The following is a 16070-nucleotide window of genomic DNA, read 5'->3' as shown; positions in this document are numbered from 1 at the left end:
ACTCTGAAAAGATCTCTGTACAGCCTGCTGCAGGCAATTTGAATGTCTGGTTTGGAGGGGAGGCTTGGGGTGTGTTGTGGTTTGGGATTGCAATTTGTAAGTAGTTAGAAAACTTCTGAGGCACTTTCCTAAAATCAGTGTCCTTAGTTCATAATCAGAGACTCAGTCTCAAGGCCTCTTCACTGGATGTCTTCCAGGACTGCTAAGGCTGCCTAACCTGTGGCTCACTGCTCAAGGGCTTAATTTCAGAGGCAGAAAATGCACATTCTATAGGCAGAGCATACATATTCCATCGTGAATGGTCTCCATTACAACTGTGACAACGTATTTCCTGTCACTGTTAATTATTTCTGCTGAGCTGAAAACTCCAAAGGGAATGGTTTGTTTTAGGTGACTTCTCTAAATGAGCCTATTTCACTCACACTTAAAAACCAGCACAAAGTGCAAGTGTTTAAAAGTCATTGCCACGTTTTTGCCCTACCATTTGGAAGGTGTCAGCAGGTCGAAATGATTGTGGTTTAGCCGGGATTCAGCCTGGCTGCTGCTGCTGCAAAGATAATGCTGAGCATTTCCAAAGTATTTTACTGAAACTGTAAAGCCACACAAACATTGCTGTTGGGTTGGAGCAGATTTTCCCCCTGAAAACACCTCTGATGCTGGCAGGTAGGTGTTGTGTGGCTGCACTCAGGTTACAGTGAGGCTTTCAATTGTCTCTGAATGCTTGTGACTAGCTGAGCATCCTATTCCCTGCTGAGGGCTACTGGTGAATTACAATTAGCTCACTGTTAAGAATATTTCCCTTTAAGTGTGCTTTACAAATTGGAGTTGCCAGGTTATAACGAGGTGGGAAATGGTAGCAATCCTAGGCTGAAAACGAAATGTGCCTCTTAGGCAGCACTGAGTGCTGCATGAGCCGCACTCGATTAGTTCTGCTGGGGCAAAGCCACATAAAACTCTCCTTGTTCTGCTAATTCTTTGTTCTGGATTCATGTTGACTGGCAAAACTTATTGGCCAAATGAGCATTAACATTGAGATGGTGACTGGTAATGCGGGGTAAACAGCAAGGGCTTTACAAAGGCTGAGGAAGGTGGTGGTGCCCCTGCGGCTGTGTCGCCTCAGTGGGTGAGGAATGGCAACCCCTCCTCTTCAGGAAAGCCACCCAGCAAAGAGAATCACAGAATTGTCAGGGGTGGAAGGAACCTCAAGGATCATCCAGTCCTAGCCCCCCTGCCATGGGCCAGGGACACCTCACACTGGATCAGGTTGCCCAGAGCCACATCCAGCCTGGCCTTCAACACCTCCAGGGATGAGGCTTCCACCACCTCCCTGGGCAACCTCTCACCACCCTCATGGGGAAGAACTTCCTAACATCCAATATGAATCTCCCCATTTCTAGTTTTGCTCCATCTCCCCCAGTCCTGTCACTCCCTGACACCCTCAAAAGTCCCTCCCCAGCTTTCTTGTAGCCCCCTTCAGATACTGCAAGGTCTCCTGGGAGCCTTCTCCTCTCCAGATTGCACAACCCTAGCTCAGTCCATCTTCAAAATGAAGGGAGACTGAAGGGCATTTCATACCTGTAGAATTCATACCCTGTTTGAAAATTGCCTTAGAGGAAGGAGGCTGAGAGAAAAAATCAGTTGGATAGCATCTCTCTGCATGCAAGCACCCTGCTGTTGCACTGGGCTGGAGAGAGGTTTCGTCAGTGGTGTTGCACACATGATGCTGGGGAACACCAGCCTTCTGACAGCAGCACCTCCTCTCTCCTCACATTTACAGCTCTCTGAAGATTCTTTTTAGGTGGCAGAACTTGAAATGTCTTTCTGCTCTTGCTGTGGCCTAGGCCAGGACTGAGCCCTCCAAGAGTTGGCTGGAACCACCTCTTCTCTCTGGCTGCTGGGTGTAGAGGAGGCCAGCACACAAACAAGAACAAATCCTAACCACGGTGATTAAACTTGAAAAGACATCAGCCACAGTACTTGGTGGTATTGCATCTTCTGAGTCTTCTAGCCTGCACTTCAGACCTGTCCAAACCCCTTAGAAATGAAGACAAAAGTAGGAGCCTGCTGCCAGTGGGACATGGGACTCAGGCTCAAGGAAGGGCACACTGGCATTTGGCTGCTTCTGTCTGAGACCTTCTGTCTGGTAGTGTTAGGCATTTCACCTGCTCAAATGCTGTGTTTATGGGTAGGGGGGGGAAAGATCACAAGCTGTTGCCTGAACTGTAATGAGTGCCAGGTTCAGAGGGGAATGCCAGAAACTTCCAGAAGACCAAGTTCTCATGGCATGCCTGAAATGGATTTGTGGTGGTTTGGTTTGTTTCCTTTTTGGGTGCTGTCTTGGGATCTGTCCTGCCCTTTTACACGTGGATTTCCTTGGGAAAAGTGACTTTGTGAGGAAAGCCTGAACTGGTTTGGGGCATTTTCTCTTACCAGCCTAGGTGAAATCTGTGAAGCACTGGTTCTTGAGAGAGGTAATGGGGTGCTACCTGCAGTGATTCCAATTGCTTGTGACAAGCCTTATTTTCTTTGGCCGCGGGTTGTGATGGTGCTGGGAGGTTTTAACCTGTAAAGCAGTCTGTGCCAGTGCTGTGGTGTTTCTTAGGTACTTTCATGGCTCTTGTGTTGAGATCAGTGGTTTGAGATGCTGATTTCCCCTTCTTCCTGTGCCTTGCAGGATGAGGTGTGTGTTATGTTAAGTTCTGGCATTCGGTGGAAGATGTGACTCTGTGAATCTCGTTGTTCCTTTGCCACAAGATTTGAGATGTCTCTTTGCAGTTTAAAGAGTGTCAGGCTGTACTTGTGTCCACCAAAATAGCAAGCTCAGCTCTTTCTGCAGTGCCAGATTTAGCCACAAGAATGAGTTCCTCAGCTCCTTATTTTCTGTGGATTTCTAGCATCTGCTCAGATCAGTGGAGCTCTCTCAGGCTGTTCTGCAGCTCCTCTTCATCCTTGGGGGCAAGGGCTGATTTGGATGCCTTTGGAAAATGTTAGCACTGAGAAACCTCTCTGTGCTTCAGTAGCACAGCTCACAAATAGCAGGCTGTAACTTCACTGAAGGTGACTTGGTGAAAAAGAATGTTGGCTGAATGTTGAGATGTGATGAGGCTGTAAAATCTGCTTTCCTGATTCACAAGCTGTCTAAAGGCATCTGCTATTTGTTCACAGGAAGGTGATGCTCTTCAGGATTGATTCAAGTGCTGTGTACTGGGTGTGGGACTAAAGGGTCCAGAATGCTATTAAAAATTCATAGCATAGGCATAATGAAAACAAAGGCATAGAGCTGGTGCAGGAGAGCAGCCACTTCAGCAATACCTTCTGAGCTCTCCACAGTCTCAGCTGCTGCATGTCTGAGCCTGCTCATGCTCTCAGTGCTGGGTTCCTCTGACACTGGGCTAGGCCAGCCTTAATGTGAAATCCAGACAGAGATCACACTAGATGAGTGGACTTTTCTCTTTAAATATAAAAATGGGATGGTTTGTTTCTTCTCAAATGCATTACTGTGCATCTTTCTTTCTGAAGGCCTTTGAAGCTTGAAAATTTAAACCTTCTACAGAACTGTGGCAGAGGTGGTACTGACACAGGGAATGTAGCCCCCTGTGTATAGCAGCTGACACATCCCAGGTTCACTCTCAGCAAATCATAGAATCAGTCAGGTTGGAAGGGACCACAAGGATCATCCAGTTCCAACCCCCCTGCCATGGGCAGGGACACCTCACACTAGATCAGCCTGGCCAGAGCCTCATCCAGCCTGGGCTTAAACACCTCCAGGGATGGGGCCTCAACCACCTCCCTGGACAACCCATTCCAGGGCTTCACCACTCTCACGGTGGAGAACTTCCTCCTCACCTGCAGCCTGAATCTCCCCACCTCCAGCTTCATTCCATTCCCCCTGGTCCTATCACTACCTGAGATCCTGAGCAGTCCCTCCCCAGCCTTCTTGTAGCCCCCTTCAGATCCTGGAAGGCCACAATTAGGTCACCTGGGAGCCTTCTCTTCTCCAGACTGAACAGCCCCAACTCCTTCAGTCTGTCCTCACAGGAGAGGTGCTCCAGCCCTCTGCTCATCCTCGTGGCCCTTCTCTGGACGCCTTCCAGCACCTCCAGATCCCTCTTGTAATAGGGGCTCCAGAACTGGAGGCAGTACTGCAGGTGGGGTCTCAGCAGAGCTGAGCAGAGGGGGAGAATCCCCTCCCTTGCCCTGCTGGCCACACTTCTCTTGCTGCAGCCCAGGATCTGATTGGCTTTCTGGGCTGCAAGTGCACACTGAGAGCTCCTGTTGAGCTTCTCCTCCCCCAGCACCCCCAAGTCCCTCTCCTCAGGGCTGCTTTCCAGCCAGTCCCTGCCCAGCCTGGATTTGTGCCTGGGGTTGCCTTGACCCAGCTGCAGGACCCTGCACTTGGTCTTGAAGCTCATGAGGCTGGCTTGTGCCCACCTCTCCAGCAGGTCAAGGTTCCTCTGGATGGCCTCCCTTCCCTCCAGCCTGTCTGCTGCACCACACAGCTTGGTGTCATATTATAGGCCTGTCAGCCTGATGGCAGTGCCAGGCAAGATCATGGAACAGTCATCTTGAGTGCAATCACACAGCACTTACAGGATGGCCAAGGGATCAGGCCCAGCCAGCATGCATTCAGGAAGGGCAGGTCCTGCCTCACCAACCTGATCTCCTTCTATGCTCAGGTGGCTGCCTGGTGGATGTGGGGCAGGCTGTGGATGGAGTCTGCCTGAACTGCAGCAAGGCCTTTGACACCATCCCCCACAGCAAACTCCTGGCCAAGCTGTCAGCCCCTGGCTTGGATGGGAGCACACTGGGTTGGGTTAGGAACTGGCTGGAGGCTGAGCCCAGAGAGTGGTGGGGAATGGTGCCACAGCCAGCTGGCAGCCAGGCACCAGTGCTGGGCCCCATCCTGTTCAATATCTTCATTGATGATCTGGAGGAGGGGTTGAGGCCATCATCAGTGAATTTGCAGATGACACCAAGCTGGGGGCAGGAGTTGATGTGTTAGAGGCTAGGAGAGCTCTGCAGAGGGACCTGGACAGGCTGGACAGATGGGCAGAGTCCAAGGGCATGAGATTGAACACTTCCAAGTGCCAGGTTCTGCACATTGGCCACAGCAACCCCAGGCAGAGCTACAGGCTGGGGTCAGAGTGGCTGAGAGCAGCCAGGCAGAGAGGGACCTGGGGGTGCTGGTTGGTAGTAGGCTGAACATGAGCCAGCAGTGTGCCCAGGCAGCCAAGAGGGCCAATGGCATCCTGGCCTGCATCAGGAACAGTGTGGCCAGCAGGAGCAGGGAGGTCATTCTGCCCCTGTACACTGCACTGGTTAGGCCGCACCTCGAGTCCTGTGTCCAGTTCTGGGCCCCTCAGTTTAGGAAGGAGGTTGACTTGCTGGAAGGTGTCCAGAGAAGGGCAACAAAGTTGGTGAGGGGTTTGGAACACAGCCCTATGAGGAGAGACTGAGGGAGCTGGGGTTGCTTAGCCTGGAGAGGAGGAGACTCAGGGGTGACCTTATTGCTCTCTACAACTCCCTGAAGGGAGGTTGTAGCCAGGTGGGGGTTGGTCTCTTCTCCCAGGCACCCAGCAGCAGAACAAGAGGACACAGTCTCAAGCTGTGCCAGGGGAGGTTTAGGCTGGCGGTTAGGAGGAAGTTCTGCACAGAGAGTGATTGCCCATTGGAATGGGCTGCCTGGGGAGGTGGTGGAGTCACCATCACTGGAGGTGTTCAGGAGGAGACTTGATGGGGTGGTTGGTGCCATGGATTAGTTGATTAGGTGGTGTTGGATGATAGGTTGGACATGATGATCTTGAAGGTCTCTTCCAACCTGGTCTATTCTATTCTATCAGCAAACTTGCTGAGGGTGCACTCAAATTCATGGCTTACACTGTAGGATGTCTGGAGAGGGCTGCTGCCTGTTCCCACCAAGTCAGGCATCTCACTATCCAGCTCCTGGCTTCAGAGCACACCAGAACTGCATTCCTGGTAATGGAGCCACAATAAACCCCCTGCTGACTTTGTGTCTTGAGCTGATCTCCAATTAGAGAGGTACAGATCTGGCAGTCAGATGTGAAAATGTCATGACATGAGCAGGTGTTCATTTAGATATTCAGTCTCTGTTCCTGTGTCAGAAGTGGCTCCTCAGTTTCCTTTTCTTCATTACTATGGGAGAGACATGTTACAGCTTCTGCATGACAGACATGAGCCCTTCCCTCATTTGCTGACCTACTGATCCTACTGACTTTGTCAGACAGACCTTAGTCTGTTCCAAGATGAGGACTTTGTGCTGTTAGGCAAAATCAATTAACCATCTGAAAACACAGTCCTATGAGTTTAAGCATGTAAAACACCCCAACCCCTGGAAGTTAGGTGGACACAGAAGCAGAAATCAAGCAGCAGCCAGGAGGTCCAGTTAAGACATCCAAGTTCTGTGCTGGGTAAGGAGATATGCTTGTACAAATGTGTGTGCAGGTAAGGAGAAGGCTTTCAGGTGTCCTTAGGAGAGGCTATAACACAGGAAAGGGACAGCTTGGACCTGTCAGGGCTGGGAAGGGTGCCTAGCTCTAGCAAAGGGCCTTACAGCAAGATAGGAGGAGCTCACCTGACTGAAACCAGCAGTGCTGTGGCCCAGGGTGTCTCCCTAGCAAGCCTGAGTTTATTCTTAAGCCACTGGCACTTACAAAGTGTTTAAAGGTGCATCATCTTTGTAAAGGTTATTGACAATTCAAGGATTTAAAAGGAGGAACTTGGAGAGCTGCAGCAGAACTTGAGTCACAGAATCACAGAAACATTCAGGTGGCAAGAGACCCTCAGGATCACCAACTCCAACCCAGAACCCTACTCTACAAGGGTCACCCCTAAACCATAGCCCCAAGAACCACATCCAAACCGCCTTGAAACACATCCAGGGTTGGGGACTCCACCTCCCTGGGCAGCCTGTGCCAGTGCCTGACCAATCCTGCTGGGAAAAATGCTTCCTACTGTCCAGTCTCACCCTGCCCTGCTGCAGCTTGAGGCCATTCCCTCTTGTTCTAACACTAAGGACCTGAGAGAAGAGACCAGCAGCAACCTCTCCACAACCTCCTTTCAGGGAGCTGTAGACAGCCAGGAGGTCTCCTCTCAGCCTGCTCTGTTTCACACTAACCATCCCCAGCTCCTTCAGTCACTCCTCACCAGATTTATTCTCCAGGCCCTTCCCAGCTTCCTTGCCCTCCTCTGCCCTGGCTCCAGCACCTCCACATCTCTCTTGGACTAAGCTGCCAAAAACTGGACACAGCACTCAAGGTGTGGCCTCCCCAGAGCTGAGTCCCAGGGCACAATTACAATCCTGCTGGACATGAACAACTTTCTGGTCTGGTCTCAGCCTGCTCTTCCATGGCTGTGAACATTGCTCTGTGACTTTTGGCATGGGCTTATTTTTCTTTCTTTCATTTGATCCCCTGTCCTCCTGGCCTGAGGATGTGTATTCCCAAATCTGCTAGTCCCCCACAAGTAAGTGGGCAAGAAACTTGCCTTCAGTTGTTAATCTTCCATAGAAATCTCCTAAAGGCTCAGGTGAAAGCCAGTGTCTTGATTGTATAACTTTCAAAGTCTTAGTCAGAGCCCATATGTTACAACCTGGAGGAAATGATGCTTGGGGATGACTAACAGAACATGTTCCTGCTGTTAATTTGGGTGTCATTCCAGACATCTCATTTGTAAGCTTTCCCTTTCATATTGTTGGCACATTTACTTACTAATCCCAGTCTTTGCTGCTGTTCCTCACTGAGGAACTTAATGAAAGGATAAAATTTGTATTAGCAGAGAGAGGTGTTTCTCTGCCCTGCCGGCAACGCGTTTGATATTGGCAGGATAGGAAATTCACTTGAATGCAGCTTCCTGCTGCAAGTATCCTTCTCCTCGGGTCTCTCCAAACGGATGTGTAATTTACCAAGGCTATAAAGAACTAACCAGGAATTATTTCTTCCTTCCAAAAAGAAGCAAAGAGCTTTCAGTGGTGTGATGCTGAGAATAGGCCAGGCGGTTAGGATGTGATTTGCAACAGGAAAGCTGGGGAAGTTCAGGAAGAAAAAAGGCAGCTCCACATTCATGACCTCTCCTCATCGCTCGCTTAGCGTTTGTCGGTCTGTTGCCCTTCAGAGCGAGGCGTGCGGTGTGAGCCCCGCCCTGGTTAATGCTCCCGTATCGATCCGAGAGGTGCAGCCCTGGAGCCCTGAGGCAGCTCGGCTGGGCGCCGCTGCTGCTGTGCCCGGGCTGCCCGCTCCGCGCTGCCGGCTGTGGTTTGCTCCGCCAGAGTCTAACCGCAGGAGCCGGAACGGCTGTAGTAATAAAATGTGTAATTCTCCACACAGCGGCAAGGCAGCCACCACAGAGCAGTGCAGCCCTTTGAGCCCGTTCTGCTCTGCAGGCTGCACGGCAGCTGCTGCGGTCTGCTGCCTGCTCCTGCCTGCTCTGGGGCTTGGTGCTTTGCCTGCTGCTGGGCAGGACCCTGTGCATTGCAGCAGCGTAACAGAAATGGGTGAGTTTGTGCCGTGTTTGTGTTTGCAGAGCTCATACACCTCAAGCCCAGGGAGAGGGAGCTCGTTGTTACTGTGTCCTCTCCCTCCAGGGGTGCCCCTGACCAAGTCCGGACTGAAGCCTTTCAAGCTTACAGTTCTTCACAGTCTACCAAGACAAAGGAAGGAGCTAAATGTACAGAATCTCAGCAGTAACACAAACCCAGCAGCTGTCTCCCTTCCTGCTTGGTTCTGTTTAGCTTCAGGTTGTCTGGAAAAGCTGAACCAGCTCAGCCTGATTCCTGTGGACTTCTGAAGGTTGAAGTTTAATTTAGAAACCTTGGTGCTAAGTAGCAGGCTGAAGAAGCTTTCAATTATTTGAAATGGAGTTTCAGTGTGGCTTCCTGAGCCAGGACTATGAGTCCCAGCGAGGCAGGAAGGAGCCAAGAAGTGCAAGTGCCTAAAAGCAAGGGGAAGTGTGCAGGTGTCTGCACGCTGTAGTGGCTCCTCCTGGGTCACAAGGAAGAGAGTTTCCCAAGGTTCAAATCTTGAGTCACTGTAAGCTCCAAAGGGCAGTGAAGCAGCAGGCTCAGCAAGGAGCTTGTTTGTCAGTTCATCATGATGCTGCTGTTGTGCTCACAAGGCTGTGGAGGAGCAGGGCAGTGGTGTGTAACTTGACATCCCCAAGCCTCCTCCTTCAGCTGTACAATGCTGTAAATGGCTGCTGCTACAGATAGTAATGGTCGAGGAATTCCTGGGTGAATCTGGGAACTTGCTTGGTTCCCCTAAGTGTTGATAGCTTTGCACAGAGCTTTGCCTTTAACCCCAATGAAAGGGATTAGCTTTTTTTGATGTGATCAAAGAGTCCTCTTCCCCATCTTCAAATGTCATGTCCTAAAGTTGCTTCAGGCTTCCACCCCCGTAGCTTCAGCAAAAGGACGTTTTTGCCTTGTGTGGATTGTGTGGTGGGGAATAGGTGTCTGTGAGCACAGGGAAGGGGCTTGGGTTTGGATTCAACCCCGAGTGAGTCACAGAGTTAAACAGGTGGTTTGGCTGCTTCAGAGCAGAAAATAGTTCAACTGTTAAGCCCTTTCAGAAACACCTTCTGCTTTGGTCTTATGTGTCAGGTTCAGCCTGGAGGAGTTTAGAAAAGGTTGTCTGAGTCCTTACAGTCCCAGAGACCCCTGTTGTGATGGGGAACGTGGCAGCTGAGGTGGGCTTCTCTGCCCCAAGCCCTGTCTCTATGTTTTCCCTGCTGTGGTGAGTTGAAATTACCCCCCAAAATAAAATTGCCAGACCAGCTGAGTTGGAAAAGCAAATGAAGCTCTATTTACAGGCACACTAAACTCTAGAGAGATGGAATGCAATTAATAGGTACAAAACATACAACATTCATATGGATTTACAATTTATAAACAACACAAAAACCCCACCCTGGACAAAACCAGGGGGTTACCAACAGCTTCCTCCTCCCTGCTCACTTCCCCCACCCTGTACAAGGTAAAAGAGAGAGAGAGGAGAGTAGAGAGTAGGTTGTTAGTACTTAGCCAGAACAAGAAGGTAGCCAAGGTCAGCAACATCCAAGCAGAAGCCACCAGCTGGTACCAGCTAGAGTGAAGAAGCCTGAAAGATAGAGAGTTGATTTACACAGCTCACTTTGTCAGGTATCAGACCACTGGGGTTCTTTAGACCTTATCATTATTTTCCCTTTCCATCCACTGGTAATTTATTTACATGCTACTACTTCCTACTCAATCTGTGGAGACTTTTCCTAGGCATCAGCTTAAAACTACCACATGTACCCTTGTCTCTCCTAGCAGGGGTTAGTACTGGGCCCAGGCTTTCTCCTGAGGAAGATGCTCAGCTCTCATTCTGATGAAGAAAGTGCAGATTCTTTCTTCTGTGGCTGTACAGACAGCACAGATTTGTCTTCCAGCATCACTTTGTTGCAGTTGCTCGGGTGGCTGTCATGCTGCTTGGAACCAACAGCAGCCCGAGTGACTCCAGGGGGATATGCAGGCTATGTCTGCACTGCCTGAGGGCTGCTTTTAAAAGTGACCCTAAGGCAGGAGTGGAAAATGTCTCTCACTGCTCAGAAATCTGCAAATGAGAGTCAAAGGCTACAATCTTGTTGCCCCCTCCCCCCCTCCTCTCTTTTTATTAGAGGGTTTCTGTAAAGCTGCTGGATCAGTCTCTGCCTTTGCCTTTCTCCGCTAGCCCCCACACTGTGACCTTCCTGGCTTGTTCCTTTGCCTCCTTAATAGCAGTGTGTCTGATTTATTCTACAGGGTTTAAATTAAGAGGAAACTCAGCAGTAGGGGAAGAAGTGATGGATTTGAAAGCAATTCTCAGGCTCTTCTGTCCTGCCTCATTACCCTGCCTTTTTCCCTTTTCTTTTGGCTTGTTGTTGTTTTGTTGTTTTTTTTTTACATAGAAAACCTCACAGTTGCTACAGAGCAGCAGAACTCCTGCCCTGCTCTTGGCTGTTGGTCTTGGATGTGCTGCTGGGTGCTGAGCATGGGGTACTCCCAGCTGCCCCTGGGAATCCAGGCATCGATCCCCACCAGGCACCCCACTGTGCCAGCCCAGATGGCTGCTGTTGCTCAGGGCAACGTTAGCTCTGGTGCAGCTCCATAAAATACAGAGAAAACTGAGAGCCTTCTCAGCAGGCATGCTGTAAGGTGGAGCTGCTCCCACCAGACACACACACCCCTTGGGAAGAAGGTTTTCTGTCTTACAGGAAAAGCCAGACCATAATCGTCTACTGGAGAGGGTCCAGTGGAGGGTTACAAAGCTGCTGAGGGGCCTGGGGCATCTCTGTATGATGAAAGGCTGAGAGCCCTGGGGCTGTTAGCATGGAGAGGAGCAGCCCCAGAGGGGAGCTGATCAATGCTCAGCAAGAGTTAAAGGACCTGTGGAGGGTAAGAGGCTGGGGCCAGACCCTTTACAATGGTGCCCAAAGAGAGGTCAAGGGGCAGTGGCCACAAACTGGAACCCAGGAGGTTCCATCTGAAGACAAGGGGAAATCTCTTTGCTGTGAAGGTGCTGGAGCCCCAGAGCAGGCTGCCCAGGGAGGCTGTGGAGTCTCCTTCTCTGAAGAGATTCCACACCCACCTGGATATTGCAATCCAGGGCAAGCTGCTGTGGGTGTTCTGCTTTGGCAGTGGCCCTCACTTATACTGAGAGTCTGTAATCATAGAATGGTCTGGGTTGGAAGGGACTTCCAAAGGTCATCTAGTCCAACCCCTCTGCAGTCATAATTTCAGCTCAGATTTCCCTCCCATGGAGGCTGTGTGAAGCTGACTCGTTCATAGCCATGGAAATTCTCATTCCTGTATTGAGCTCTTGGTGATCGCTGATGAGGACAAGCTACCAAATGGCACTGGCCACATCCCTCTGCATCTTGGTTACAAATCAGCTGAGTGCCAGTTGAATGCACTGCATACATGCTGTTATGGACAAGGCTAAGGGAACTGAGAAAGGGAAAATGTCTGGGGCTAAAACATGAGCTAATTAATCTTAGTGCCTTGTGAGCCTCTGCTTCTGTAAGAGCAGTTACACAGCTGTGCCTTTTAAAAACCAAAAAGGCTCCCTTTGTAGGGCAGTGAAGGGGATTGCTCCCAGCTCATCCAACCATCCAGGGAAGATAAACCAGACAGTGCCACTGAAAGTTTGGTGAGACTCCTGTCTTGTCCAAAGAGGCCAGAGCGTGTATCCCAGCTGCTGCTTGGAGCCATCCTCGTGTTGCTCATGAGGTGCAGGCTTCTGCTGACCTGCCTGAGGAGACAGGCTCTGCATGCTCCTTACAGACTCACTCCACCACCTGGGGTTTCTGGTAAATGCTCCCAGATTTCCCTAGGAAAACCAGAGGAGTAGTCCAGCACATGCTGTGATAGTGTGATGAACTGGGTAGAGATGGATATTGTCTACCTCGACTTTCAGCAAGGCTTTGGGCATTGTCTCCCATCACATCCTCATAGGTGAGCTTGGTGGTAAGAGTGGACAATAAGGTGGATTGAAAACTGGCTGAACAACAGAGCCCAGGGGGTTGTGATCAGTGCTGCAGAGTCTAGTTGGACGCCTGTAGCTAGTGGTGTTCCTCAGGGCTGGGTCCAGTCTTGTTCAGCAACATCAATGAAGGGACAGAGTGGACCCTCAGCCAGGTTGCTGATGATGCCAAACTAGGAGGAGTGGCGGATACCCAGTGCTGCCATCCAGCATGACCTGGGCACGCTGGAGAGCTGGGCAGAGGGAAATGTCACAAACTGCAACCAGGGCAAGTGTAGATGATGCTCAGAGGTCCCTCACAAGCCCCAGCACGCTGGGATTCTGTGGCATTCCTCCCATTTCTCGCCTAACAGAGTAAGTCTTTCCCCATGACCTGCAGAAGAGGCTGGAGACTGGTTTTGAGTCCTTCCTTTGTCCACTTTAAAGAGCAGTTTGTAAAACTGGGCAGAACAGCAAACACAGCAAGGATGGTTGGTGCTTTTGGCTGGAAGGTGTTGGTTTCATTTGTCCCTGGAGAAATGGGATGGTCTGTGCAGCCTGGTGTGGGTACTGGGGCAGCCCACCTGTGCTCATTGCTTGCCACCACGGAAGGCGGTGAGCGGGCTCAGCCATCAGAGACAGCAGCAGCTCAGCTGTGGGGGACATTCAGGCACAGAGATGAGAGCCTGGGGGTGTTGATTTCTTAGGTTAAGCAAGAAGTCAGGAGCTGTGAGCTGCTGTGGGTTTGTGTTGCCTGCAGCAGGGACGCACAGCGCGGCACAGACTCCTCTTTGTTTGCAGGCGAGGCTTTGTCTGCCTGACGCCGGCTTTGGGCGGGTGCCCTACTTCATACTCATCTGCTGCTCAGCTCTTACATAAAAGATTTTATAATTGCTCCTGATAGAGGCATAAAACAAGTGTCACATGCTGAACACCCAGGGCCCTGCAGCGCACCTCTTTGATTTCTGCCTGTTGCCTGCTAATGATAATAATCATGTCTTATTTTGGATTGTAGGACAGGAAGCTGACAAAAGTGGAGAGGCAGAGATTTAAAGAGGAAGCAGAAATGTTGAAAGGTCTGCAGCATCCAAATATTGTGAGGTTCTATGACTTCTGGGAATCCTGTGTGAAAGGCAAGAGATGCATCGTGCTGGTTACTGAGCTGATGACCTCTGGAACACTGAAGACGTAAGTGCTGCGCCCCTGCCGAGTGAGCAGCCTAAGAATAGCCAACGCAATTTTTAGCAGAATCCTACTTTCAAGCCCTGAAATGAGGCATCTCTGGATAAAAGGGGAAGTGGAGCTGTTCTCTGGTGTCTGTCATTTGTGCCTGCGTTTGAACTGCACTGATCTGACAGGAGGAATTTTGGCCTCCATCTCTCTCCCCTGCTCTGCTGTTTCACTTATGCAACTCGAAGATGCTTTCCGTGCATTTCCTCTTCTGCCTGTGACGCTTTAATTTGTCAGGGCGTGCTCCCCTGGCTGCTTTGGTTGCCTGCATTTGCATGTTTTGCTAGAAAATTCAGACAGAGCCACACTGGAATGGTAGAGTCTCTCCTCGAAGCAGAAGGTGCTCTGGGTTATCTGCTAAACAACACTAATGAATAGCTTTTGGTACGGACAATCTTGTTAAGGTTGATATAAAGCACTTGGCACGAATTCTGGAACAGATTTCCATCCCCGATGGGAGCTGTGCTCATCGCTGCACATAGCCGCTCTGCTACCCTGGCAGTGCATTAGCAGGTTCTCCATTCTCTCCTTCCAGTCAGTGTGTTAGGTAAATGGAGGAATGCAGGTGCGTGGTGCAGAGGTCAGAGTCTTGTGGTTAAAATTAAGCCTCCGCGTTCTCCCGATTCAGATCTGTGGAGCAGTTTCTGAAGCTCTTCTCTGCGTGCAGCCAATTGCTGTGCTATTAGACTTGCAAATATTTGGTTGTATTTGCACCAAAAATGCTTATTATCTTCCTCCCTAAAAATGAATGCTCTAATTCCTCCTTTGAGGAGATCTATTTATTTCAATTTGGTGATATTTCTGAGCTGCTATTAGGGCCTTTAATCCAGCGTGGAGTTTCAGCTGTCACAGCCCCTAGAATCCCTAATAACACTCCACACTTCTGTCTTTGTGCTCTAGGTACCTGAAGAGATTTAAAGTGATGAAACCAAAAGTCCTGCGGAGTTGGTGCCGGCAAATCCTGAAGGGTCTTCTTTTCTTGCACACAAGAACTCCACCAATAATTCACAGAGACTTGAAATGTGACAATATTTTCATTACTGGACCAACTGGATCTGTGAAAATAGGAGATTTGGGGCTGGCAACCCTCAAGAGAGCTTCGTTTGCCAAAAGCGTGATAGGTAATGCTCCTCTTCTCTTTGCCTTCCTCCTGTTTGTGTGCTCTTTGGTTTTTCTAGCATCTTTCCCATTTGGCATAGTGTTTCTTACCTTGTAGGCTGGTACCAGAGATGAAAGTGGTTTTGTGACTGTTCCCTTTATACCGCATCTCAATCGGTGGCTAACGGTCTCAGGACTTCCCTTTCCCTTCCTCTCTGTATCACCATGGTAAAACACTTTTTGGCTTGTGTTTTAACTGAAGTATTGCTTAGTTGGTACAAATCCTTCTCTCTCTCCATCAAAAGGTGCAGCTGGTGGGCATACTCCTCCTGAGAAACAGGCTCAGTGCATGGGGGATGGGGGAGCAAAAAATGGAGAGGGGAGGGGGCGAGAGAAAGGATGTCTCTTTCCAGAGAGGGAAAGAGATTCAGTTCTTTTGAATATCCTGTGCTAGGAAATTAGAAGCACAAACGAGGCCAAAATATCAACAGCCCTTGAGGCTATTTATTAACAGAATCAAGTGGATGGAACAGAAGGAGAGAGAGAGAGAAAACAGTGAGAGAGAAGAGGGAAGGAATTATATTACCACCCCTCCCCAAGACGGTTTGGGTCTGTGGAGGAAGGCTGCTGCCTTGTTGGCTGTGCTCCACTGGAGGAGGGGAGGGAGAGATCCCAAAGTCCAAGTCCTTCTCTGAGCAGCCCTTTAGCTCCATGAGTTGCAGCAGGCAGAACTTAGGACATGGAGAGAGGGCTCCTCCTGGTCTGCTGCTTCCAGGCTCCATGGTGATGTCTCTGTCCTTTTCTCTCCTGGTATTTTCTTTGGTTTTCTTCAGAGCTGCACTGCCCAGGTCTGTTCCTGCTCCTGAGCCAGTAGCTGCTTAGGTTTTTTTATACAGTTTTTTAGGCACGTGTCCAGGTGGTGAATTCATTGTCCTTTCACCATCCTCCCTTTCTGGGGTAGCTGATGGGTAGAGATGATCTTGGCTATGCACATTCCAGAGAGTCGTTATCCAGTGGCCTCTGCCCAGTACACATCAGCTATTGTCTGGGCAAGGAGCAAAGGTGATTTTATCTTTGTTGAGTCACATCGAGAGAGACAAGGTTTAGTCTCTTACACAAGGGAGTGCTGCAAATGCCTGGGAAAGCCCCTGGGAAGTCTTCTGCTTCCAGTGGTGCAGGGATAGGGATGGTTACTTTAGCAGAAGGGTGAGGCTTCTCTCCTTTGCCAAGAGGTCACAGAGAAACTGGTCTGGCTGGAACACCTTTCCC

The 16070-nt window shown here is 50.1% G+C and overlaps 1 protein-coding gene across 1 annotated transcript in view; it reads left to right on the top strand.

Annotated features, from left to right (window-relative positions):
* Positions 1–16070, top strand: part of WNK2 (WNK lysine deficient protein kinase 2) — a 125933-nt gene that overhangs the window by 35376 nt on the left and 74487 nt on the right. Inside the window, exons 3-4 of the mRNA XM_054162111.1 lie at positions 13489–13661; positions 14604–14824. Of these exons, the coding sequence (XP_054018086.1) occupies positions 13489–13661; positions 14604–14824 (394 nt within the window). The remainder of the gene's footprint in view (positions 1–13488; positions 13662–14603; positions 14825–16070) is intronic.

Source organism: Dryobates pubescens, chromosome 1 (genome assembly GCF_014839835.1).
Source record: "Dryobates pubescens isolate bDryPub1 chromosome 1, bDryPub1.pri, whole genome shotgun sequence".
In the NCBI taxonomy this organism is placed as follows: domain Eukaryota; kingdom Metazoa; phylum Chordata; class Aves; order Piciformes; family Picidae; genus Dryobates; species Dryobates pubescens.
The sequence above is the reverse complement of the archived record's forward strand: the minus strand, read 5'-3'. Positions and strand labels throughout refer to the sequence as shown.